Here is a 27969-nt window from a genome sequence, read left to right on the forward strand (position 1 = left end):
ATCGTTAAACAAAACAGTGAGGAAATTAAATTTATACGAAGAATAGATATATTTACTTCCCATTCATCCTAAAGTAAAAGAAGTAAAGTCCAAAGTCATAAAGGAGATGTACCGAATAAATGAATTCCTAAAATGAAAATGTAATCTAGATGGGAACACGTGTATAATCTGTGAAAATGAGAAGTCTGGATCACTTGTTTTTCTATTGTGAGTCGGGGAAAGCTGGAATGACATGTGTAGCTGGCTACAGTCCAGAGGGATTCGGTTACCACATTTAGCAGTCACTCTAATTAAATTTATGGATATGTATTGCAAATCTAAATTTGGAGTCTGTTATCAGTACTGTGTTGTTATTAGGGAGATATTTTATTCATAAATGTGGATATTTTAAAGCTAAACCATGTAACAAATGACTGAACAAATAAAAACTCCCGATTAAGAGTCAAAAACTTGCAAATAACACGGTTTGCTCTATTCAGTAATAGTTTCTCTATTCAATAAATTAAATTAAATTTTAAGATGACCCCACCTTTTCCAGATACAGTGCAGGATTTGTCATTTCTTCACATTTTGTGTCTATTTTTCACGTTTCACTTTTTGTTATTCTTTTTTCTTTCCTTTTTAATGCTATACTTTGTGTATATTAGTTTCTTGAATAACCATTGTTGGTGCCTTTTTGTCTGTAGCGAGGTTCATAAATAAAGTTCTTAAAAAAAATGTGACCTCCATTTTTCAAGACGGTCAGTGAAGGTGTCGTCAGCCGTCGAGGACTGGTGACGTACTAAGTGCTCGACGGTTGTTTAATCTTGTGTTTAAATTTCGGTCTCGCTAACCAAGAGACATTTTCTCGCTGCAGAAGCTTGAAAATAAACGTAAATAAAAATAAAAGTTGATGATGTCCACGACGTAAGCTCTGTGACGTTGTGTTTTCACGTTGACTCGTGTGTAGAGGCATCAGGACGATGGATTTCTGCGGGAAACAGGTGAAAGCAGACTGCGAGCAGCTCCTGAAGCGCTTCCAGCGAACACAGTCCGTCCGCTTCGAGATTTTCGCCAGAATATGGAGAGAGATGAAGTTCTCACAGATTTTCTAGTAGGTTTTCTGCTCAAAACATCCCTTTGTTTTCCAATACAGGGTTTGAGTCTTACCCAAATTCTTTTGAGGTTTTTTGTGTGTCAGAATGAGAAATATTTTCTTTAAGTTCATGTCACCCTTATTATCTTTATTATTAAAAGGCAAACATTTCACACACAAGTGTCCAATTTATAGACACACTTAATTTCCAGGAAAGCAAAGTACAGAATAATTAAGGTGAAAGGGCCATGAACAAATAATCTCAATGGTGAAAACATGGATAAACACACAGGAAACAACCGAATAAATTACATTTAAAAAATTAAACTGGAGATCATGCATCACACCACCAGCAGCAGCAGCACCACTGAGCTCTTAGACCCCTTACTGGAGAAATCCTTTCTCAGTGTTGTATGTTTCTCTCGCTGCAGTGGCACTGTGAACCACGAGAAGCGAAAATTCAGTCGTCTGATACTGGACGTGGCCTCTGTCTTCTTCCTGCCACCCTTCAGCTTCCAGATCCGAGTAGGAGGACTTTACCTCCTGTACAGCTTGTATCAGTGCCAGAATGCGTCACCCTCTGAGCAGGTCAGGACCGACAGCACATGTACTTTCTCCTTAAAGTGATCAGCAAACTTGAAATAAAGCTCTTGCTGTGTCTCTGGCTGCAGATCCGTCTGGCACTGAAAGACTGGGCGGACGTGAAGACGTTTGAGAAAGACGCTACAGTTGCTCAGCACTTCGACGTGATCTACATCCTCCAGCAGCTCATGTTCTGTAAAGCGTTCCACTTCACCGCCACACCCTCTCTGGTTAGTTTCCTGTCTAAATATTTTAAATATATTTTAATGTGGATCTATTTTATTTTATTTTCAGCTTCCATGATATTGTGCCCACAGCAACCTCAGAATTCTGCTCTCAGCTGACAGGAATTGTGGTCCATCCAAGGCTAGAAACATTACATCACTAGTTAGAGTAGATATTTCTTCTTTCCTTCCCCCAGCTCACCTACAATAAGAAGAGGAAGGTGGAAAGGTCGCCAATGCATGAGGAGTTCATGGAGCGAGTGTCCCGTCCACAGGAGCTGGTTAACATCGAGCTGCTGGAAGTAAGTCGACCCTTCCTTCCCCCTACTACCCAAACCCCACCAAATGTAGTTACATAGCAGTCAAGCTGCATCACATTTCAGGCTGCATTTCTCTGCAGAAGCATCCTATTCTCTCTGTGACGTTAAAAATACTCAACACAAAGTGATTTTAGCTGCATAGGAGGGCAGGAAAGTGAACACAGGAATGACATGGAGCATCCTTTCAGATTTCAAAATAAAAATACTGCGGTTTGTGAAAAGCGGGGTGGACATCAACAACACAACATAGCAAACAGGTATCTTTGTTGTCTTGCAGGAAATGGACAACATTCACCAGCACTATGAGAATCTGAAGGCATCCACCCTCTCTCTGACATCAGCGCAGCAAGATCCGTCCGTCAGCCTGATCCGTAAAAACCTCGTCCCTCAGCTTCGCAGCGCTGTGGTCGACTTCTACAATTGGCAGAAAAGGAAGGTCTGAAAACAGAACATATCTCCTGTTGTTACAGTTTATTTTACCATGTTATAGCTTCACTTTTTGTGTGTTTTTTCCCACCTCTGATGTGACGCTGTGTCGTGTTTTGTCCTGACAGGACAGTGTGGACGAAGAAGAGGACAGCAGTGAGGGAACATCATCCCAGCAGGAGGTGAGATAGCCATTTCAGTGTCTTACATCATGTCTCTTGCAGGTTTAGGTGATGAATCACAGGAAGTCAGAAAGCTGTTGGAGTTTTCCAAAGATGCTGTAACTTTCTCCAGAGACGCCTCTGTTGACCCGCTGTCTTTGTGTGTGTCCTCAGTGCTCCAAAAGGGCAGGGCTCCTTGCTTCCATCAAATCGAAGGCGTACGGACAAGCAGCAGAGGTTTGTGTCAGTGGATACAGTCTTTACTGATTTTTATATTTATTGTGACAATTTATTATTTTATATATGTTTTTTTCCCCTCAGGCCTCCAAGTCAAGGCGTCACCGCCAGGTGGAAGTGGATTCCACCAATTACGAGGCCAGATCCGCCCCCACGTTAGGTCGCTCCAGAATAACCAAGCCGTCACTCAAAGCCAGAACCAGTGAAAATCTCCATATTTCAGGTAATCTTCCTGTAACCACTAAAGATAAACATTTCACACCTGTCCCTGCTTTATGTGCGATCCCAGGCCCTGACCTTGACATTGACAAACTGGTTTGCATTAGACTTACCTTCAGTAAGTTGTAGGAAATTATCAGCATGCTTTAAGATGCCATATTTTAATAAATAAATAAAAAACTATTATTGCTATCACCCTTCCGTTCTTTATTGCGGATACAAGTCCTCCGAGGCACCGGTAAAATTAAACAGTGACACTGAAGTGCTAAAAACACACAGAAACAGCCTGGATTTAATCTATAAATCACTGCACATGTACACTATGCTTTATATTTTCCATCTGCTGATTATTAAAATAGAATTAGAATAGAATTTTATTACATGGAAACTCTTTATGAATGAACCCTTTGTACTTCTCAGGTGACTTGTGGACGGAAGCAATGACGACCACTAAGATCAGTCGGCTTGCACAGCTCGAGTCTGCTGGTGATGGTAAGCGTGATCAGGCTCGTTTATATTTCGTGTGTTTGCTCACTGGCCTCTGCTGTGTTTTCATTGGCTGGCTTGTGCTCTTTATGTTCTTTTTCTTGAAGATAAACCGAAACAGTACAAAAAGTTCAAGTGGTCCTGAAGAAACTGCACAACACTGGAGCTGCTGTTCAGAGCATCCACTGAAGTCTGATATGTGCTTTGCTATTGTAATAAATCACGTTGACATCTTTACCTTTTTTTTTTTATCATGCTTTTAAATTATTTTTTAATCAATTCATTGGTGGTTACATTACAGTTACAGTAAATTAATAGAAACATTGTTCATAGTAAAGCTTATCGCCATGTAGCTTTCTCTCTGAAGGAAACACCGTCTGCTGAAGCATTTTCATTCATGTGTTTATATATTTCAATATTTGATCAAATTTGATAGTTTACTATAAAAACTCATTGTTTTACAGTTGTCTGTCTCTTTCTTGTGTAACATTCCATGTGTTTGAAAATGTGGACATCTGGTTTTCAGTAGCCTGTCTTGCTATTTAGTATAACCTCAAATTTGTTTTTCATTATCTTCTTTTTGCTTGATTTGTTTTTTCCTCGCAGTGCTTATAATTTTCGGGCAAATGCCAAGATGTCAGCTGGAGGGAGGTTTGTAAATGCAATTTTAGCCTAAGCTATGTTTAGCAGCTTTAGAACTGTAAATTTACTATTTAGCACTTTGTTTTCATTTTTTTTGACATTTTTAGTGATTAATAAATTAAGTAATGGACTAATTTATAAATAATGTATGACAGATTTTTTTTAAATATGACTTTTATATGCTTGAACTATACATTTTGACAAAATGAGAGCCCAGACCTCAACATTAGGCAGCAAACATCCAAGAAAGCTGTGGTGGAAAGTCTGCAACGAGGTCAGCTGTGGTCAAGCTTTTTAATTATTGCATGCAGGAGAGAAAAACAGACATCGACCATCACAGTTACACAGTCAGGAGAGCTCTGCCCTTGAGATGTCGCAGCTCCCTTTTCACACACAACTCTCTGTATCGTTTCAGTAACAATAGTTTCTTGTCCACCTGCGCTGTTGCTGGGCAGAGAGCTTCCACACTATGCTCCAGGAAGCACCCGGCACTTGCCTCCCTGGGAGTTTCATACAGTCAGCACAGCAGATAACATAGTTAAGCTAAGCAGGTCATATTGACACATGCATCCTTCACCTAAGAAATACAAGGCTATGCAAAGTTCTACAGTGAACTTGTAACCACTTAATCTAAATGTGAGAATAAACTAGAATTTTTCCTTCACGCGTTTTTAAAATGTCTCTGAAGAAGCCTGGAGAACTGTTCCTGAAGACTATTTAAGGAAATTCTAAGAAAGCTCGCCTAAGGAAGTTCAGGCTGTGTTGAAGATTAAAAATTGTAATATTAAATATTGACTTTCAACCTTATTAGAACTGTACAAACTCTGCATTTTGGTGTGTTTGCACAAGAGTTTTACATAGTACTGACTGTATATGTGAAAAAATTTTGTTAACTCATTATAACTTACACCTATTTGGCCAATAAATGAAATAAAATAAAATAACAAGATCACAAAATATTGAGTTGTAAAACAACCGATTGACTATTTAAATTATTCAAATGTCCCACAGTCAGTGAACGCCTCACCGCTCACCGCTATGTGACTGCAGATCTGCGGGTCTGGAGGATGAGGAGCGGCGGGGATGCTTGCTGCCCCCTCTCCTCCGATGATACATCCGATTCTGCTCGTAGTCTGAAGGGAAACAGCCACAGCCATGGCCTCTGACAGTAAGTATACCCACCTCCTCACCGTGTGACTGCATCTAATGTTTTTAGTTTGCTTTTTTTTCTCCCTGTCTGCTGTTTTCAGGCTCCCCTCCTGGTTTATTTTGACTGACTGGGAGCGCCAGTACATGAAGGCCAATTTATCAATTCCTTTGATTTGCTACAGATATTTTTCATATGGAGCGAGACTGTTGCTCTTAAAGAACCTTTTCCAGTCATCGTTTAAGCGAATTTAATTAATTATGTCAATCGTTCTGCTGGGGCTTACAGCAAATTTGTGATACTCCGGAGAGTTAATAGTTGCCTCATCATGGCCACTTCAAGGACGCCTATTTTGCTCGCACAGTTGGGAATAATAGCTAATTGCACATGAAGAGCATATAATATGAGAGACATTGCAATATATATCGGTAAGGACGTTGATAGAATGTAGCGGGATGTGCTGGATGTTACACGGGGTTTCCCTTTCTTCTGCCAGTGGGTTTCCCAAAAGCAGAGCCTCCCTTTAGGCTGCTCTGTCAGTCAGGCGGCGCAGGTGGTGGGGACAATGATGGTTTGTCAGGTAGAAGTGGTTCAGAAACAGACACGGAGACGTCGTTTTGTTTCATAAATTAAAGCCAGAAACACGTGTCATATTTTACTATATTTCATTTTAATGTAAACTGTTGCATAAAAATAGTTTGCAAGTTCAAGTTGAACTGTCGAGTTACCCTGTGTCTTTCAAGCAGAGTATTAGAACTACAGAACTCCAACATGGCATATTCATTCATTCATTCAAATAGAGAGTAACTCAACAGCTGTACATATGATATCTATGCGAGGCTTGCTCTTCAACGACTTTAAAACTGTAGCCCTTTGTATGTAGAAATATTTTGCTGTCACTATTGTTAATAATAAAAATTGATTTTGAGGAAATAGATGTTGGTGAAATGCAACAAAATGCAAAAAAAAGGCTTATGTGCAGGTCAGTTAAGTCTGTATCATGAGACTTCAGATGCAGCTCCAAAAAGCTGATTCTGTTCGTTTGGGTATAACGTGAATATCCTGCAGCAGTAACGCCAAATGGCCATGTTAGGTGACAGGCAAAGTGTTGTTATTTTTGTTGTAGAATTTAGTTTACTGATAACATTTTATTTAATATATTTTAGTGTGCAGTCGATTTACTTAGACAAAACAATAAAATCATGGGCACTGATGCATGCAGGAGGACATTGCAAAGCATAAGTGTGCTTCCTCACGCTCAGGTTACATTTGCAATAGGTATTGTTAGCTCTGGTATATTTCATATTTGTCAGGAGGCTTGACTACTAAAAAGATCCTTCTGTCACGATTTAGAGGACACTTACTTTGACAGAAGGAGACCAGATAGTTGCTTAAATACATGCAAGTGGAGGCTGTGTGAAAGACCACAGGCAGGTTGTCATGTTAAGATTTAGTGTCTTTTTTTTTTTTAGCCTGGTGATGCTGGTGAGTAGCCGTTGTCTTAAAACCCACCCCAGGTGAGACACCGACCAAGGAATAGGCTTATTTCTGCTTAAATTGGAAGTTGTCCTACATGAGCTGCCAAAAAAACTTTCACATACAGTTTACTGTGTCAGCTGTGACTCTGAGAATGAAAAACATGTTACTGAAAACGAGAAACTCATCTGTAAGTCAAGAATTATTGGGAATCATAAAAAATCAATAGATGTGTGGAACAGCAGCCAGAGACTTTTTGAGATGGCTTATACTGGATGTTTACATCTTAACCTGTCAGTGATGCTAAGACAAGATTCAGAACAGCATCAAAGCAATGCTCAGCATGCTCCGCAAAACAGTAGGAAGCAGTTAGCCATGCACGAGAGACTGTTTCTGGTTATTGTGGCCTAGTTACAGACTGCTTCAATGTCTTATTCATGGCTCTCTCCTCCCCGCTGTGGAGGAGGGCTCTCAATACGATCTAATGTTGCTGCTGCTGCTTCTGCTGTGTGTTGCTGTGTGTGTGTGATTAGTAGTATTAGGACATTTAAACTGCCTTGAAACCCATTTCCCCTCTTTTTTAAGAATAAAGGCCTAATGGTGGAGTTATAGTGCCCTATTAGAAAGCAGGCCCACATAGCCAGTCGCTGTTGCTTTGCCTTACAGGCTTATTGAAGTCACTAAAAATTTCTCGCAAGAGTAGAGTAGAAAGTAAACTGAAGCTACAGCAGGTATCGGCCACAGTCAAAAGTGTCCACAGGGGGGCACAAGAGTTCTTTTTTGGCTGTCCGGCAAACAGAGAAAATTTGGGTCCACTGTTCTCTCTGGTTTAATTTTGTTTGGGGGCTTTACCACCCTCTGATGGACATATCTGACTTATGATGAGCTCAGTGTTCCTCTGTGCTCAGTAGTCAGTCTTTAGCTGTCTCTGCTGCTGAGCAGGTACTGTGTGTGTGGATGATTTATTGGCGTTTGTTTGCTTGCTGCAGCTCGAATGGCTAAAACCTACGACTGATGCCCACATTAACAATGAATAATGGATGGATCCTGAACTATTTTTAATTGCTGACATGCGTCCTGCTGCATCTGAGGGCTAGCAGCACCTGTCCAGTTTAACATTGAGCTGAAAGCCTGGTTAACCTGTGCGTCATGCTGTTTAGCGTTAGTTACCATGTAGCGAAAAGGAAAAAGCTTTGTTTTTATATGTCCTATAAAACTTGTGTCTGATACCGTAGCGTACTCCTGTGGCCACTTCAAAAAACATTTTTTTAATAAGATAAGATGACATCTACACTGCATCATGGACCTCTCTTGCATTATCAGTTAATCCATTTTAAATGTGCCAAGTCATCAACAGCATCATTAATAATTTAATAATATATGAATTATGTTGCCTAATTTAATGACATTGTTTTGATTATACTGTTTACTTACAAAGCATAACAGCAAACCCTGGGAAGATGTTGCCAAGGCAGAAACTAATGGAAGTCCTAATGATTAATAAACAAAATCCAAACACTAAATATTCCACATCAACTGTTGTTTGTGCTGCCCCAGGTGGCCAAAAGTTGTTATTGCAAGTTTAGTCACAATGCCTATGTTGGGGGGGGGGGGGGCATGTTAAATGCTGCTATTGAACTTAAAAGTTGTGTTAAGAACTAAGCTTCTCATCCTCACTCACCTTCCTGTTTCTAAATATAAAAGCAAATATTACAAATAAGCGGTTGTGAGCTCTGTAGTCCAGTTGTGTATTCGCTTTCTCTGCCTTCCTCCTCGTTGTTGTGCCTTGGTGGTATTCAGGAAGACACATCTGCCTCGCCCACTGGGAGACAGGAAGGCTGTGCTGATTGATGGCTCACACTGGGCACAAAGCAGCTCAGACTGAGGGATCCGGTTGCATTTACAGGAGCAGGAGGACTGAGGGATGAAGGAGAGAGTGAAGCAGTCAAGTTCTTCACTGGTCAAATTGTAGAGAAGATTAAAATTAGAGTAGAAGGAAGTGAGGAAGAGGAGAAACAGCATGGCCAGGGAAGGAGGGATCACTGAAACTCCGCCGCCAGCAAAAGAAAGTAGGTTAAAAGTTGGAGAGCTTTAATTTCTCAACATTTTCCTGTGATGTATTCTGTTCATTAGGGATTTATACTCGGTATTACGGTTGGTGAACGTTACAAAGACTCCAGAGCTTGTTTTACCCTGAGACATTACCTGTTATGCCTCTAAACTGCGTGGTCAAATTATATCCCCTATATTTTCTAACTAAGTTAGAAAGGATCTTAAATAGGAACACAAATGAAAGAGTCCAGAGATTCTCAAGCTGAAACGTACAAATCAACTACGAATTATGTTAAATCGGGACAGAAGAAACAAAATACAAAAAGCTGAAGTCAGCACAGTGAAACAGACCAAATGAATCCAGGTTGTTTTTTAGCTGGTGTGAGGTGGACGGGGAGAGACAAGCTTCTTTGGCTTATCCTCACCCCATCTCCTCTCAGACCTTACCTTCTCCCAGCATGTGAGACTCACCACAACCGGTCACAGCAGATGGCCCCGCCCCTCCCTGAGCCTGGTTCTGTCGGAGGTTTCTTCCTGTTAGAAGGGAGTTTGTCCTTCCCACTGTCACCAAAGTGCTTGCTCCTAGGGGGTCATCTGATTGTTGGGCAGAGCAGGTCAGGAAGCACAAGGTAGCATGAAAAACACTGGGCAGGTGCCTTAATTAGGTGCTGAACCACTGCTGTTGCTCTGGGCCCTCTGCTGGGACAGTGGCCACTTTCTGCCTCTTTTTATTTATCTTCTATTTATTTCTTTGATGCTTGTCTTGTGTAACCTTTAAATAGTGTTGCTTTTCTTAGTGGTTTGTTAGCGGATTTGTTTAGTAGTTCGATAGACTTTGCAACAAGAAACTTAGAAAATTTCATATAGATTTTTGTTTTACATGATATAATACAATAAGTGTAGGTGCTGTTTTTCAAATAAGAAAAGAGAAATATTTATCTGTAGTAATAGCAGAGTCATTTAAAATCTCATTGCTTCCGTGTACATGTAGTTACCAGTATGGGAGTAAGAGCGAGGTGGCAAAGGCTCTTTGTAAATTAGTGTTGGTGCACAATTGAATAGATAATGTGAGCACTGCTGTTTTTTATGTTGTAAAGTTGAAGGTGTAGTTGGAAAACGGAAAATATTCAGAGATTCAATCAATATTTTCACTTCTGTTTACATGCGTTTAATATACCACTTATGATCTGTATGTGGAACATGCATTTACTTCTAACTCCTAAAATCATAAATATTAAAATAGTCAGCATTTGTGCTTGAATTTTTTTAACTGTGTGGTAAAGGTTTTACACTGAGAAATGTAGCTAATCATTCAGTTTGACTCAAGCGAGCGAGTACCGATGATATAGTCAGTAGTGAAAAAATAGCAACTTCAGTCATGTAGTTGTTTATCTGTTACTGAATTACTTTGGTGTATATGAATGGCATTCAGTTAGTTCTTTATCAACATAAAAAGCCGTACAACTTATGAAAATACAGTTAAAAGTCAAACATCTGCCTTGATATTATCAGCTCCATCCGATCTTATGACTGACACCCCTAATGTAAAGATTCACAAATGTCAGCAAATTCCTTGAGTGAGATTCCTGAAACCCCTGGAGTGGACGTGAGGGAATGTACAAACGTGGTGAAAGATGTCTTTTCCCTCTGGCAACAGAAATAAACTTACCACAACAAAGAGTGGGCACTCAGGAGGGAAAAGTCCCCAAATTTCATATGTTTTTATCAGAACTGGCAGCACATATAAAACACTGGGACACAACCACACTTTAATTAACACATAATGCACCACATAAAGCCGGCCACAATGTTGGCCACTTGTGTAGGTTACGTCATAGGCTCTATAAAGATTCCCGAGCCTCCGGTGTAGCAGCAGTCCTCTGGTGTTGCCGTGGTAATGCAGCATTTTACCAGCAGATGGGAGCTCAGCACTAGTATTGTAAATCCTGGTTTCCCAGCAATGCATGAAGCATTAATAGTTTTGTTGCTAAGACATTTAAGGCTTAGAATACTTCACAGGAAGTCATATTCAAAGAAAATTTCACAGTACATCGCAATATAATCAAGTTATTCCTCAGTTAGACAAAAATACGTGCTGTTGAGGGATATCTTTGATTAAAGTTAAGGCTTTAACAGGCTTCATACAGCTCCTGTTCTTTAAAATAAGACAAGCTAGTGAGCCACGCTGATTGGAAAATGTTACCTGAGCGTTTCCTCACTGACACATCTAACCGAGACCAGCTCCTTTTAGAAGCTTTGCTGGAACAGTCATTCACCTCACAGGGATAGACTGGCTCAGCACACATGGCAGCTTCCCTGTAAATATGGCTTTGTTTTGGTTTTTGATTTTTTTTAGTATGTTTCAGATAGCTGGTGAAAAGCTGCACATGGTTAATAATTCATTGAATAATTCTTTGAATCTTTAAATCAGACAAACTAAAAAAAAACTGGCTTTACTTGAAAATATTTCTCTTATCAAAAGAAGATGTCATAAAGGGGTAAAGCTCGGTGGTGTTATCACCATCATTTAGGTTTGCTTCAGCTCAAAACAGCTACGGCAGAATATTTCAGTGAAGCTCTAGCTCATCAGTTTTGTCTCTACAAAGTATTAATGAGGGGAATTTATGATTCTCCTTCTTCTTGCAGTTAAAAATGCTCAGATTTGCTCAATACCTTATGGTGAGTGTGTTTGTGCCGTCTCCTCATTCGAGTTCACAGGAACCACGTTTGGGACCTCAGGGTTGCATGAATAGAGCATTTGCACCTGGCTCAGTGCTGCATATTCATAGACTAGTGAACCCAGAGCCCTGGCTGTTTGACTGTCTTTCTTGGAGCTCCGCTCCAAATGAAACCACTTTTGACTTGTTTTTCTTTCTTCATCATCTCTCAACCCCGAGATGTTCTTGTCCTCCCAGCCAATCAGGACAGACAGATGGCACCATGGTAACATGAGACCTTCTTACATGTGGGTGGGAAAAAACACATTCATTATACCATAATAGAGCCAATGGACTGTTTCCAAGGAAACTATGATTTTCAGGTGTGTGTGTGCGTACGTGCTCTTTACCTTGTGGTCAGTGTGTTTGACAATGAAAACATGCTGTGCCGATGTTTCTGTGTTTCTTAGGCTCCTCGTGGTTGGTGCTGGTGGCTGATTGCTTTTTGTCAGGGTGTTGAACCACAGTTCAGTGTCTCGCCCTCTATGTTCATATACATGTAATGTGATTACTTTGTTGAGGAACAGGTAGTGCACAAGACAGTTTAAAATTTGTGATGAAATTTCAGTTCCAACTTTGTTTTCTTTTATAAATTGTTGTGTATGTGTGTGTGGTGTTTCCTAATGGCAGTCTGCTAGGGACCGGGACTTTTTGCACGGCTCTCAGGCCGACTGAGCACTTTCCGTGAGCCAGACGTTACGTGAGTTAGCGTATGTGCCACTGAGCAACCTTTATTCAAAGAACTGAGCCATCCAGTATCTAGTTGTGCTTAATAAATTGACTGGACAAAGCATTAATTTTAGAGGTGTTTTGTGGTGTTTATAGAATAATAAAAGAACAAGCAGGGAAAAAATGATGATAAATGTAGCCCTACTGGGATACTGAATGAAATAAAACATTAGATTGTGCATGGTGTTGCTCAATTCCAGACAGAGAAATAATCATCCTGTATTCCTCAGGCGTCTGCCTTCATTACAGTGAGAAGAGAGCATTCAGCTGTGTGTTAAAGTATTAATCTGTAGACAGAGGATAAGGAGACACACAAAGAGGCCACAAGTCTTGAAACTAATTACCCACATTAATGAGTGACCTTAGAATGAACTGAGAGAGACAGCATGTACTCCTTATGCTTTATTCATGGCTAAAAGAAGAAGAAAGGAAAAACTACAAAGCAGCATGTTTTTCCTCTTCAAGACCACTCATATCCCTGTTAATGAGTGATAGCAACGTGGCATTCGCTGCCGCTGCTGCTGTGTGACTTCTTTTTTTTTTACTTTCTTTTCGAACGCTCAGATCAAAGTGCTCTCTTCTCTCCTCTGGAGCTACTCACTTCAAAGGCGAGGCTGGAAAAATCAGCAGCTGCATATTAATCAGCGGATAAAGATTTAGCATGCACTGATGCACAAACAGTCTTTCACAACAGAGGTCTTCCGCAGATTAGCGATTGGGAATTTTTCGATTTCTCCATCTCATTACTCGGATCTGATATCTCGCTAAGATCAGCTTGTGAGAAAATAAATAAATAAAAAAAATGTGGTCTTGCCTTTTATAGGTTTGCATGTTCAACAAACTGTTTTCAGCTCTTGGTTCAATGAAGAAAATCATCTTTCACAGAGATTATTTTCCCATGCAAGTATTTTTATGTTTGAAATTCTGCCTTGTTGAGTGGCATACATGTGCGCTTGTGTGTGTGTGTGTGTGTGTGTGTGTGTGTGTGTGTGTGTGGCAGGTGTGAGGGCAGACTTTGACCAAGGGTTTCTTCCTGTCCATCTGCATGTAGACAGTGGGAGGCTCTGAGTTTCCAACACTGAGCTCAGTGTCTGACTGTCAGAGCAGCTGAGAGGGAAACTCCAATTTACAGCCACACCCGAACACACCATCCAAACATTTACCGTCACACTGTTTTCACTTCTGCATCTCTTGGGAATTAATTTATTAGAAATTCGTTACTTTTCGGGGGTAATCAATATTTGTATAATTCCATTGAAAGGAATTAGAATTCAGTTACCATAACATGTATCGTATATTATAAATAAATGAGGAGGAGCTGTCTGTTAGCTTCTGACGTTTAAAAGTAATGTAACACCGATAATGCAGTGAGGTGCGCTCTCTCGGTCGATGTCGTCACAAGCCTGTGAGTGGAGAAGTGAGTAGGTGGCGTGATGTCTTTCAAAGTGAAATTTGGACAGCGTTATAGCCAGAGCAGGAGTGTTCCCGTGCTGCATCTGTCATGCACACTTGCACACTTCTCTCTCTGTGGGAGTGAACAGAAGCTGAACATGTAGAAAGCTGGTGGCCTGTCTGCAGAGACTTTGAGGAACTGGTGACAGCAGCATTTCTTCTTTGAAAAAGAAAAAAATGCACAGTTTTGTTTTTCTTTGTTACAGTGGTTACAGTTGGCAACTTCACTGAAATAACCCTATATTTATCCTTCAGTCTCTCAACCTTGAGAGACAGAATCATGTGGTGAAGCCCTGCATTGTACAAACTAAGAAATTTGCTTCTGAACACAAATCAAGAATTAATACGTAATTCCCTTTTATGGTTTCCAAGCGTGGAGGATAAGTTCAGTAATTTTGCTCGTTATTCTTGAGTCTTACTTGTGAGATAGCAGCTGGTGAACAGGCTGTGGCTGTGGTGGGCATTTTCTTAGTAGGCGTTATCCTCTGCACGGACACCAAAACAACATCACTGGTGGTACGCAGATGTCGTCTCCACATTGTCATGTCTGCAGTGTGCAGTTCAAGTGGAACCAAGTGAAAGATGTACCTTTAGGGCCCTTACTCGATTCCCTTTTCATGTAAATGGCCTCCTTGACTCTCCCCTCAAACCAGCGTTCCTCCCTGTCCAGGATGTGAACATCCTCATCGTTGAAAGAGTGTCCATTGGCCTGTAGGTGTAAATAGACTGCAGAGTCCTGGCCTGACGAGGTAGCTCTTCTGTGTTGAACCATCTGCTTCATCAAAGGTTGTTTGGTTTAGGGCTGCTCAATTAATCGAATTTTAATCACGATTACGATCTGGGCTTTCAACGATCATTAAAAATGACTGAGCCGATTATTAGCCCCTCCCTCATTTATCCGCGACACCTTAAAGGCCGGTCCGTGAAAATATTGTCGGGCATAAACCAGTCCGTGGCGCAAAAAAGGTTGGAGACCGCTGATTAAGAGGACCTGAGGGAAGCTCGGAAAGCTAAGCAGAAGTTATTTGGAGAGTGACTGCCGTTGGTTGAAAAGAGTTTAAAAAAAAAAAACTTCAGTGGTGTTGCACACTATTTTATATTATTTTTTTAAAGTCATTGTTAACCCTTTAAAGCCGGTCAGAGCAGCACGCTCCGTTTTGCGTAACTATTTTTAAATCCCTGTAGAACCTGAACCGTGTAAGCTAGCGCAATAATTTGTTTTGCATATGAAACCGGAGGAGTTGTACTTACATCTGATGCCATCAGCTTGTCCTCGGTCACGGTTTCGTTCCACATATAGCTTTGCAAAAATTGCATAAAAAGCGCTTGCAGGAACAAAAACATAATATTCCAGAAACACGCTTTGCCGTTCCTATCAGCTGTTCGTAACACTTCCCACAGTGAAATGATGCACATGCTGTTTTCTTTGCAAATTTGCATCATAGGATTGTTTTTTGTTTTTCCTGCAGTATATAAAAATTGCTGTATCTCCAAAATAAAACTATGAAGACACTCAAAATAAATTTCCTGTTGTTGTAAACTATTTTTTGCAACTTTATTGTATTTAAAGTTTTGAGGGATAAGCCTCTTAAACTTCTCCAAGTAGAAATATATGTAAACAAAACAAAAGCGATTTTCAATTTTTTTTGTAGTTTATTGCACTTTTTTGCAATTAATGTAGTTACTATGGACTTAATGCATACATATTATTAAAATATGGGCTATAACAGTTGTATTGATGTATAGCAACTTGAAATGCTCCCACAAATGGCACTACAGCATGTAAAATAAATAAATAAAAATAATATAAGCTCTGGTGGACTTGGTTCTATAGTAGGTCTTAAAGGGTTACATAAATATTGTCAAATAATCGTGATCTCAATTTCAGTGAAAATAATCGTGATTATCATTTTTGCCATAATCGAGCAGCCCTAGTTTGGTTTCCCTAATGTATAAATCATAGCAATCCTCCTGCACTTAACAGCGTACACTATGTTACTCTGTTTGTGTCGGGGGACCCGATCCTTGGGCGTGGGCCAGTTTTTGGCGCATCATGTTTTGGCATTTAAAAGCCACAGAGACACGGTGTTTACAAAAAATGTGTCTCAACCGTTCTGATACTCCTGACACATACGGGATCACTGAGGCATTACTAGGCAGCAGTTGTCCTTTTCTCCTGGATCGGCTGGAACGTTCTTTAAGTTCCGTCCCAGCTTTGACAAATGTCCAGCTGGGATGTAAAGGGTCTTCTTGATGCGCTGTTCTTCTGCCTCCCTGGCCGCTGTGTCTGTGGGGATGGTGTTCGCTCTATGTTGTAGTGTCCTGATGACACCCAGTTTGTGCTCCAGTTACATCATGGAGCCCTGCTCTCAAAAACTGACGTAGATGTAACACTGTCTAAGGAGCAGGATTTAGGAAATAAATGTAAAAATGTTTATGAATTTCATGTTAGGAAACCAACGATGTTTTTCAGTAAAGTTGGTTGGCTAGCTGCACTCAAACAGGAAAATCCACCTGTGAGCCGTAATGTTTGGGTTTGTAAAGCACTTCATAAATGAGGACTGTGTGGAGGCCTGTTTGAGTCAGGTTACAGGTTTTTCACCCGGACCGGCAAGTTGGAGTCAGAAACTCTGGTTTTGGCTGGCTGTACTGAGCAGTGCAATCAGGTGATGTGATCAGCGCTATTTTATGCAATGAATTCTCTTTCTTTGCCCAAGCCATTTCAAACAGTTTACTACATACACAACTACACCACACCACAAACGTCCCATCAGCATGTCTGCAGGAAAAACACGATTTATGCGATGCATTTTCACTTGTCTTCAATAAGAAGCAGTTATGTTTTTCTTGTGATATGCATCTAGTAACCTGTGATATTGTAAACTGCTTGTATTGGTAAAAGCGAATATTTTATTGCATAAAATTGTGCTGATCGCATCATTCGAACATCTGCTTTGCCAGCTGATTGCTGGCACACCTGGTCTGGTGAGGAAAAGCTGGAGTGTTGGACTCCAGCTTGTTGGTCTGGTGATCAAACAGGCTCTCCTCCACACTGTGCTCGTTTATAAAGTGCTTTACTGTGTGTTATTTGTTGGTGTTCAGACTCTGGCTGCTGAACTGGAGTCAGCATGCACTCAGCTTTAACGTCACTCTGGGTTTTTTAGGTGTTAGCATGCTGCCTTTGCAGATGCTTTCAGTGAGCCAAAGTTGTGTTTAGCAGTATTATTCAGTCAAGGCATCAACTGCATTTCCCCATCATGCTCTTGTCCTTTCATGCAGTACAAATACAAGTAATAAATACATCAACCCATTCCTCATAAGTCGTAGACCATTCCACAGTTGTCTTCTTGAATATGTATTTAAACTAGAAAAATTTGCATTTCCTGCGAAAATGCAGTGTGGATGCTTAAAGCTGAAGCTGTATGCAAAAAGTAGCTGAAAAAGCTGAAAAGTTGCAGAAATTGTAAAAACTTTGCAGAAGCAAAAGAAGTTTGCTAAAATGGAATAACTTAGCAGAACTGCAATATCTTAAAGGAAACATAATACTTGGCAGAAATACAATAGCATAGCAGAATTTAGCAGAAATATTGTAACTTACCAGAAACATGATAACTTCTCAAAAATACAAGAATTTAGGAGAAGTAGTATAAGATAACAGAAAGAATATATTTAGCCAAAAATACTTAAACATTACAGAAACACTATGATTTAGAAAAATAGTACAACAGAGCAGAAATATTGTGATTTACCAGAGACACTGTGATGAACTATGAATATTGTAATTTTAAATTGAGACTATGTTTTAGCACAAATATTATAATTTGGCAGAAATACTATAATTTAGCAGAAATACCATATTAAGCACAAATCCTATAAAAAGCAGAAATGGTATGATTAAGCACAAATACTACATTTAGTAGAAATACTTTGTTTTAGCACAAATCCCATAAAAAGCAGAAATACTGTACTATGATTTAGTAGAAAAACTATAATTAATCAGAAATACTAAATTTAGCAGAAATACTATATTAAGCACAAATACTATGAAAAGCAGAAATAGTATGATTAAGCATAAATACTACATTTAGCAGAAATACTATATTAAGCACAAATCCTATAAAAGCAGAAATAGTATATTAAGCACAAATCTTATAAAATAGCAGAAATAGTATGATTTAGCACAATAGTAATAAGTTAAACAGAAAAATTGGAAAAGCAAAATGGACAGCTGAAAAAATGCTGAACATGCTGAGGGTCCCTCAAATATACTTGTTAAATGACAAAAATCTGCAAAAACATTTATTACAGCCACACAATCACAAATATGTACACATGAGGAAACACACATGCACAGAGAGACCCACACACAAGATCCAATTCAGTCAACCAGTCTAAATATATTGAATTTAAATCTTAGAATGAGATCATCCCATTAAAAGCCTTTCTCTCTCTCTCTCTCTCTCTCTCTCTCTCTCTCTGTCACACACACACACACACACACACACGCACACACACAGGGAGAGAGAAGTAAGTTTCTAGGTCAGCCTGGGAGCTGGTGAATTTGAATCCACCAATCAGAGAGGCTGTGCACTTTTCCCCACCAAAACAGGTGCATCTGTTTACACACGCAGCAGCACAGAGAGACACAGGATTTTTGCAGTCTATTTCTCATAGTGACGACTCCCCTCAAACAAATGACCGTAATTTCCTAACCGTAGGGGCTAGAACGGTCATTCTTACACCGTTTTGTTCAGAAGAGATGGGGGAATCTTCAAGTGTTGACAATTTAATATTAAAATATGAATTTTTAGAGATATATGACATGGATGACTTGTTGACTTAGAAGCCACGAATTCCCCAATATGCAAATTTGAATGCCTGAGACCACATATGTGATTGGCTGGCTGGGAAGCCGTGCAGGCCCTGATTTGTGGATTTGAATTCCTCAGCCCTCAGATATGATTGGCTGGCTTAGAAGCCACGAAGGCCCCAATATGCAAATTTGAATGCCTCAGGACACTTATTTGATTGGCTGGGAAACTGTGCAGGCCCTGATTTGAAAATTTGAATGTCTCAGTCCTCACAGAGGATTGGCTGCCTGGGGACCTGGCAGAAATATATAGAAATACTATTATTAAGCATAAATACTACATTTAGTAGAAATACTATGTTTTAGCACAAATATTATAAAAAGAAGAAAAACTATAATTTAGCAGAAATACTATATTAAGCACAAATCCTATGAAAAGCAGAAATAGTATGATTTAGCAGAAATACTGTATTTAGCACAAGTACCGAAAAGTACCAGAAATACTATGATTTAGCAGAATAGTAATAACTTATTGAAACACAAATGCACAGAGGGACACACAAACACAGGCTCTAATCCAGTCAACCAGTCTAACTATGTTCAATTTAAATCCTACAATGACATGCTGTCAAATAAGGGCAGGGTCCTCTCTCTCCCACTAAACACACACACACACACACACACACACACACACACACACAGGGAGAGAGGACAAGTTTCTAGGTCAGCCTGGGAGCTGCTGAATTTGAATCCACCAATCAGAGAGGCTGTTTACGTTTTCCCGCCAAAACAGGTGCATCTTTTTACACACGCAGCACAGAGACATAGACCTGCTTCTTTCAGTTTATTTCACATAGTGAGGATTCCCCTCAAACAAATGACCATAATTTCCTAACCATAGGGGCTAGAGCGGTCATTCTTACACCGTTTTGTTCAGAAGAGATGGGGGAATCTTCAAGTGTTGACAATTTATCATTAAAATATGAATTTTTAGAGATATATGACATGGATGACTTGTTGACTTAGAAGCCACGAATTCCCCAATATGCAAATTTGAATACCTGGAGCCCACATACATGATTGGCTGGCTGGGAAGCTGTGCAGGCCCTGATTTGTGGATTTGAATTCCTCAGCCCTCAGATATGATTGGCTGGCTTAGAAGCCATGAAGGCCCCAATATGCAAATTTGAATGCCTCAGGACACATATATGATTGGCTGGGAAGCCGTGCAGGCCCTGATTTGAAAATTTGAATTTCTCAGTCCTCACAGAGGATTGGCTGCCTGGGGACCTGGCAGAAATATATAGAAATACTATGATTAAGCATAAATACTACATTTAGTAGAAATACTATGTTTTAGCACAAATACTATAAAAAGCAGAAATACTATATTAAGCACAAATCCTATAAAAAGCAGAAATAGGATGATTAAGCATAAACACTACATTTAGTAGAAATACTATGTTTGAGCAAAAATCCTATAAAAAGCAGAAATACTATATTAGGCACAAATCCCATAAAAAGCAGAAATAGTATGATTAAGCATAAATACTACATTTAGTAGAAATACTATGTTTTAGCACAAATAGTATAAAAAGCAGAAATATTGTAATTTAGCAGAAATACTATATTAGGCACAAATCTTATAAAATAGCAGAAATAGTATTATTTAGCACAATAGTAATAAGTTAAACAGAAAAATTGGAAAAGCAAAATGGACAGCTGAAAAAATGCTGAACATGCTGAGGGTCCCTCAAATATACTTGTTAAATGAAAAAATCAGCAAAAAAATGCACAGGGAGAGAGAAGTAAGTTTCTAGGTCAGCCTGGGAGCTGCTGAATTTGAATCCACCAATCAGAGAGCCTGTGTACTTTTTCCCGCCAAAACATGTGCCTCTTTTTACACACGCAGCACAGAGAGGCACAGGATTATTGCAGCCTATTTCTCATAGTGAGGACTCCCCTCAAACAAATGAAAATAATTTCCTAACCGTAGGGGCTAGAGCGGTCATTCTTACACCGTTTTGTTCAGAAGAGATGGGGGAATCTTCCAGTGTTTACAATTTATCATTAAAATATGAATTATTAAAGATATTTGACTTCTAATGCACCATAACTGAGTAGAGCGAAGCAAAAACTGCCTTGACTTGCCCTCAAACAACGCTTTCTAACTCTAAATCTATTTGGAGTATCGATATCATTCTTTCACCGTAAGAGACAGCAGGCTTTGGTGAACAATCATGGAAATTTTCAGGTCTCTGTGGAAATCCAACAAAAAGTTATGACGAGAGAAAAAAGTGGTTCATTTCCACAGTTTGAAATCTGAAGAAATCTGAGCGAAGGACAAATTTCCTACCCTCAAACAAGTCCAACTCATTTCAGAACGGTAATAGGTGAGAAAATAATTCTTGAATTGTGAGCGTCACGAGTGTCTGAAGATATACCGGGACAAGCCTCATGTCTTAACTTTGCTTCGTTAAGGAGATATGACGATTCGAATATGCCTCTCATTACAGAAATGCAGCGGTGATTTTGAACAAACTCTCCATTGACTTTATATGGAGAGTTTTCTGACCTTGTGTTAGTCTGAGGAGATTTGCCAAAATTCTATAAATCCCACAACAATGATGGTGACATTTTCTGAAAGCCAGCAAAAATACCTACGTTTTGATGTATAATTTGTGGAAGTTGAGTGAAAATTGAGCAAGTAGCAGGAAGTTGTTCGGACATGAAGTGAAAATTGCAAAACCTTCAGTGGCACACTGGAAGCCAAGAGCATAGCAACCATAACAACACATGTATTTTGTGAAAAATCACAATTTTGCAACTCAAAACTTTAAGAGGCATAAAAGTAAAACAGTAAAAGATTTGAAAAAGCTGAATCATACCTGAATAGCCCAATAATTTGTGAACATTTTAAAATTTGAATGGTTGTTCTAGGTGAAAGTATGAGGAAGTAGTTAAGTTTCAAAAACAAGCAAATTTTAGCAGAATTGCTGAAGTTTCCCATTCATTTCAATGGGACAAATTAAAGGAAAAAAGCTTAATATTTTAAAAAGTATAATAGCAAAAAATAGCAAAAGTCATAGCCGGAAAGAGCAAAAATAGCAGAATAGTTTAAAATTTGAACGGTGAAAATCGGCTGAAAATTGTGGAAGTAGTTCTACGGCGAAAAGTGTACGGAAGCAACTTGAAGAATAATAATAATAAAGAATAAAGAGAAACAGGAACTCAATAGTGTGGATGCTTAAAGCATCCACACAATTAGCTGCTTGTAGTGCAAATGTGCAGGAAGAAAACAAAACATGTTTGTTTAACTTTACCTGTACCTATAATGTAATTACTGAATTTAGCACACTACATTGCCATGTTACTGAAAAATGTGAGTACAGTAACGTGTTACACGGGTTACGATTAGTCTCATGTTCCCTATTACTGACTGCAGTTCTGGGTTCACACCAGCCACTGCTATTGTCAACAACATTGTTTGCACATAAAAACTAGAGAGCTACAGTTGCCATAGTGACGTCACCTTCTCTAACTCAGTTGCTTACTTTGCATTTCTTATTGCTTCTTAGGGAAAATTGGAGAATGTTCCTGGAGTTTAATTTTCATAAACTTTTTCACTAAATAGTTCTGAAGGCTTTTCGTGAATAAATGTTACAGTGGAGCAAAAAAGTATTTAGTCAGCCACCGATTGTGCAAGTTCCCCCACCTAAAATAATGACAGAGGTCAGTAATTTGCACCAGAGGTACACTTCAACTGTGAGAGACAGAATGTGAAAAAAAAATCCATGAATCCACATGGTAGGATTTGTAAAGAATTTATTCGTAAATCAGGGTGGAAAATAAGTATTTGGTCAATAACAAAAATACAACTCAATACTTTGTAACATAACCTTTGTTGGCAATAACAGAGGTCAAACGTTTACTATAGGTCTTTACCAGGTTTGCACACACAGTAGCTGGTATTTTGGCCCATTCCTCCATGCAGATCTTCTCGAGAGCAGTGATGTTTTGGGGCTGTCGCCGAGCAACACGGACTTTCAACTCCCGCCACAGATTTTCTATGGGGTTGAGGTCTGGAGACTGGCTAGGCCACTCCAGGACTTTCAAATGCTTCTTACGGAGCCACTCCTTTGTTGCCCGGGCGGTGTGTTTTGGATCATTGTCATGTTGGAAGACCCAGCCTCGTTTCATCTTCAAAGTTCTCACTGATGGAAGGAGGTTTTGGCTCAAAATCTCACGATACATGGCCCCATTCATTCTGTCCTTAACACAGATCAGTCGTCCTGTCCCCTTGGCAGAAAAACAGCCCCATAGCATGATGTTTCCACCCCCATGCTTCACAGTAGGTATGGTGTTCTTGAGATGCAACTCAGTATTCTTCTTCCTCCAAACACGACGAGTTGAGTTTATACCACAAAGTTCTACTTTGGTTTCATCTGACCACATGACATTCTCCCAATCCTCTGCTGTATCATCCATGTGCTCTCTGGCAAACTTCAGACGGGCCTGGACATGCACTGGCTTCAGCAGCGGAACACGTCTGGCACTGCGGGATTTGATTCCCTGCCGTTGTAGTGTGTTACTGATGGTGACCTTTGTTACTTTGGTCCCAGCTCTCTGCAGGTCATTCACCAGGTCCCCCCGTGTGGTTCTGGGATCTTTGCTCACCGTTCTCATGATCATTTTGACCCCACGGGATGAGATCTTGCGTGGAGCCCCAGATCGAGGGAGATTATCAGTGGTCTTGTATGTCTTCCATTTTCTGATGATTGCTCCCACAGTTGATTTTTTTCACACCAAGCTGCTTGCCTATTGTAGATTCACTCTTCCCAGTCTGGTGCAGGTCTACAATACTTTTCCTGGTGTCCTTCGAAAGCTCTTTGGTCTTGGCCATGGCGGAGTTTGGAGTCTGACTGTTTGAGGCTGTGGACAGGTGTCTTTTATACAGATGATGAGTTCAAACAGGTGCCATTCATACAGGTAACGAGTGGGGGACAGAAAAGCTTCTTACAGACGACGTTACAGGTCTGTGAGAGCCAGAGATTTTCCTTGTTTGAGGTGACCAAATACTTATTTTCCACCCTAATTTACGAATAAATTCTTTACAAATCCTACCATGTGGATTCATGGATTTTTTTTTCGCATTCTGTCTCTCACAGTTGAAGTGTACCTCTGGTGCAAATTACTGACCTCTGTCATCATTTTAAGTGGGGGAACTTGCACAATCGGTGGCTGACTAAATACTTTTTTGCCCCACTGTAAATGATAAAATGAATTAAAAATATTAGTTTGTCCAGCAAGATAACTAACTAGCAGAAAAGGTACACAAGGTGGGGTTGTGCTACAACCCGGCTTACATTAGACTTAAAAATGCATCAAAGCATAATACCAAAAAAATATAGAGAAAAAAATACGTGTCTGATACACTACAGTCTTTATATAAATAAGAACTAAGCTGCATGGCTTTGTTGAGAAAGGCTCTGTTCCAGTGATGCTTGTTTACTGAATAGTTAAAAATAACTGTGAAGTTTTGAATAAGTGTTTCTTATTTCTGAAATATAGCAATGGAGCTCTAGTTTTATGTCTTCTCTCTATAACGAGAAGAAAGGAAAGGCTCATGAGTCCCAATAACAGTATTAGAATTTCTTAGGAGCTAGATCCTAAATAGGAAGAAAGTAAATAAGGATTAAAGTCTTTTTAAGCAGTCAAAACCTCTTCTCAACAGAAACCATCTGCTGTTGTTGCTCATTATTTTGTCGTCGCGTAGGAACACGCGATGTGGGTGGAAGTCTACGGTGTAGATGAAGGTACATCAGGTACGTCTGTAAAGCGTGGGAGTTTAGGTTCTCATGAATGAAAGTTAAAGAGAGGCAAAAACAAAAGGTGGAGAGTTAAAAAAAAGGTGTATTGAATCCTCACCACCTACACTGCCGAGTGCTTTCTTTGGCGTCAGCTCCCAGTAGAATGTGTACTCATGTTCATTTGGTTCCATTGATTTTTGCTCACTGAAACGTTACCGTGGAAACAGGAAAAGGCACCTTGTCCCTCATCCCTTTGCATTTCTTTTCATCGTGCTAAAGGAGACTAAGGCACCTCATTGAAAGCAGAGCAGAGTAGTACACCCTCGCGTTTCTCTTCATCTCTGCCCATGTCTACCTCAGTTTGCCTGTCTGGTCACCCGTTTCTTAGTTGTGACCAACTTTCATCACTACTTTCTTACATGACAATGAAAAATAGGTGCACTAATTTATTGAGGCATGTGCAAACATGAAAATAGAGCACATAAAGTAGAAAAAATTCAAGCATGAAAACAAATATTTAATGATCACCTTTATTCTTCAACAGTCTGAACTCTCTTAGCCAAGATGTCTTCTAATTTCTTTAACCCTCTCGAGGCAGGCGTTGCCGATTTGCAACAGTTAAAAACTAACAACCTGATTACCCCACATACATATTTTATGGGGTTTTTTTTACTCAGAAGTACCACTGCAGGACTTGGTTGTGCATTAGCAACAAAAAGTTAATTTGAGCCTGAGAGGGTTAAGTTATTTAAGAATATTTCCCCCAGGCTGATCTCACACTGCTTCAGTAATGTCGAGGTCCAAGCTCTCTGGGGAGGCCAGTCCATGACTGATAGTGTTTAGAATTGTGTGTGTATGTTTTGGGTTTCTTTCCATACTCAGGTATGCTTTTTCTGCATTGCAGTATGTTTGGGAACATTGTTATGCTGAAAAATGAAGCCATTGACAATCATATGCTTTTCAGAAGGGATTGCATGGTGGATTAAAATATGATGATACTTTCTGCATTCATGATTCAATCAATTGGAATAAGATCTCAAAGACCACTGGCTGAAATGTAGCCCCAAACCATAACACTCACTACCTCTGTCCTGAACTCATCTATGCATATTGATAATGATTTGAACCAGAAATTTCAAATTTAGATTAATCTCTCCATGAAACCTGTTGCCACTGATTTTTAGTCCATTTCTCAACCGTTTCTCCCTGTTTTCCTCTTCACCTTGCTCAAGGGATTCACACAGGGATTCATCTTGTTGGTGCAAAAATTAATGCGAACAACTGACATGGTTTTGCAACAGGACGGTGGTATCAGAGTGCCTAAAGATGCTATTTAAAGCTTGTCCTATGTTAAGTTCCCTGTTATTTACAGCACTAATCCCTTGAGCTAGGCGCCTTTTATATACTTAAATGATTCATAGCTCAGTGTTAAATGGTTTAACAAACAAAATATTTTCACTGAAAATGTTCAGGTAGGATTTGAAAGAAATAAGTGAATGAACTGCAGCAAATAAAAGAAGAAGTTCTGGAGAACTGTTGTTTAAGACAGCTTAAAAAAGTTTTTCAAAAATACAGATGCTGGGAAACAAAATATAAAGAAAGGGAAACTGGCTCACTACGTATGTGTAGTAGTGTACAGGCAGTATATAGATTAGCAATATACAGCACATAAAGTGTTAATGCACACATCACAGATGGTAAATGGATGGGCTTGTTGTATTTATTTACTGAGAGCTTGCTGTGTTGCATCTAGGATATTTATTGATCCAACAAAGTCTCTCCAGTTAATCATTCTATAATTTCCTCCTACAACAAATAAATACAGACTTACACTGTAGCTGTGCAGTCCTGATCACGCACAACAATATGTTGTTGTGTGTGATCAGGACTGGATCGTGATTCTTGCCACTCTTTCCCTCTTTATACTGACTCCGTTTTTTAACGCTATAAGTTTTAAATACTTTTCAGAGGTGTATTAGCATCATAGACCATAATGAAGGTTAATCAGTAGCTCTTGTCATCCACACCTGCCCCACCACATGCAAGCTGCAGTGGTTAGTATGGCCAGCTAACTAGCTTACTTACTGTATATTCTTAGCCAGATTCTAGCTGTGAGGCTAATGCTAGCACTTTTGTCCTGCTATTCATTCAACACAGGCAGTGTTTGAAATCACTCACTAGTCTCTGGACCATAGACTGTTTTTATTGTTTTGCTGTCCCATCTTATAGTGAATATAAATTATATAGTGCACTTGGAATATTCCAAAATACTTCACAAAAATAGCATACGTGTAATAAATGCCAAAAAGATCACTCAAATCATATTACTGTTTTTTCTTACTGGTAATGGGCTCACTATTACATGGTCCTTCTCATAGAAGTCCTTATAGAGGGAGTAGGGAATTAGTGAGTGATTTTGGACACAACCATACTGTAGCGATGAACTTTGACCTGTAATTGGCATAGAATGGACCAGCACAGACTATGATGCGAGAACTGGTTTCTTTAAAATATGACAAGAAAAAATGTTGAACTCAAACCTTACAGTTCTAGCGTCACAGTGCTCTTGAGCAAAGTTGATTTGCTGGTTAAGCATAGGAAAAAACTGTGAAACTGTTTTTACACTGACTCTGCTCTTGAGCAAGGCACTGAAGATATTTCAACTACTAAAGTTTCACCTGTCTGTCTGTGTGTATCACATGTACCATGCGTACTGTTGCGTGCATGTATGTGTGTGTGTGTGCACGTGTGCGCATGTATCCAGGCTGTCTGTTTGTGTGGTCTGATCAGTGTGTCATTGTGTGTCCCCTCTCCCTCTCCCTGCTCCTGCCAGTCACCCCAGAGGCCATCGGCTTCCTGTCGGCGGTGGGTGTCTTCATCGTGGCATTGGCCGTCCTCTTCCTCTTCATCAACAAGAAACTGTGTTTCTCACGTGTCGGCGGTCTTCCCTGCCTGGAGGTACACGGTCGTCGCAAGAAAGGACGGGCTGGAATCCGCCAGGGCCTCGGTGAGTGACTGACAACTCAATGACAGTAACATGCCTACTCGTGTAGGAGAGCCAGGGTCCATAATTATCACATATATATTTTGTCATAAATTCACAGGACAGCTTCCAAAAATGATACATTTTACTGAGAAGCAGCAAAACTGTGGTGTTTGAATTTTAAGTTTTACTAGCCAGTGAGTCCTGCCACACTTCAAGGTTTGTCTCAACTAGAAACATCTCAGAGAGAGTACACGTCTCCTGTTTGCAGTTTGACCCCAATTAAAGTGTTCAGCAGCAGAGAGAGAACGTGGGAGAGTTTGTATTTGTCCAGTGATTTCTGTGGGCGAGAGGGAGTTGCGTGACTCAGCCGCATACTGCTACAAAGCTGTTCACGATTAAAAAATGTTAACGCTGCGAA

The 27969-nt window shown here is 39.8% G+C and overlaps 2 protein-coding genes across 3 annotated transcripts in view; both read left to right on the top strand.

Moving 5' to 3' along the window:
• The first annotated feature begins 747 nt into the window (after window positions 1–747).
• Window positions 748–4193, top strand: snapc1b (small nuclear RNA activating complex, polypeptide 1b). The gene is made up of 10 exons (XM_004554675.3): window positions 748–1093; window positions 1507–1663; window positions 1747–1887; window positions 2079–2183; window positions 2479–2637; window positions 2756–2809; window positions 2963–3025; window positions 3110–3248; window positions 3665–3736; window positions 3838–4193. The coding sequence occupies exons 1-10, from the start codon at window positions 963–965 to the stop codon at window positions 3873–3875; spliced, it is 1059 nt and encodes a 352-aa protein (XP_004554732.1). The 5' UTR covers window positions 748–962; the 3' UTR covers window positions 3876–4193.
• Window positions 4194–4318: 125 nt separating this feature from the next.
• syt16 (synaptotagmin XVI) overlaps window positions 4319–27969 on the top strand; it is a 41678-nt gene continuing 18027 nt past the window's right edge. Inside the window, exons 1-2 of one of the 2 annotated variants that reach the window (XM_004554676.3) lie at window positions 4319–5540; window positions 27330–27572. In XM_004554676.3, coding sequence (XP_004554733.1) covers window positions 5528–5540; window positions 27330–27572 — 256 coding nt within the window. In that variant the 5' untranslated portion in view covers window positions 4319–5527. The remainder of the gene's footprint in view (window positions 5541–27329; window positions 27573–27969) is intronic. The other variant, XM_012920095.3, reaches the window with a different exon arrangement.

Source organism: Maylandia zebra, linkage group LG19 (assembly GCF_041146795.1).
Source record: "Maylandia zebra isolate NMK-2024a linkage group LG19, Mzebra_GT3a, whole genome shotgun sequence".
In the NCBI taxonomy this organism is placed as follows: Eukaryota; Metazoa; Chordata; class Actinopteri; order Cichliformes; family Cichlidae; genus Maylandia; species Maylandia zebra.

What these genes read in the sequence shown, in the direction of transcription:
- snapc1b (XM_004554675.3), top strand. Translation starts at nt 963, where the DNA reads ATGGATTTCTGCGGGAAACAGGTGAAAGCAGACTGCGAGCAGCTCCTG. An exon ending in TTAACATCGAGCTGCTGGAA is followed by an intron (nt 2,184 to 2,478) that starts GTAAGTCGACCC and finishes GTTGTCTTGCAG; the next exon opens with GAAATGGACAACATTCACCA. An exon ending in CGTACGGACAAGCAGCAGAG is followed by an intron (nt 3,026 to 3,109) that starts GTTTGTGTCAGT and finishes TTTTCCCCTCAG; the next exon opens with GCCTCCAAGTCAAGGCGTCA.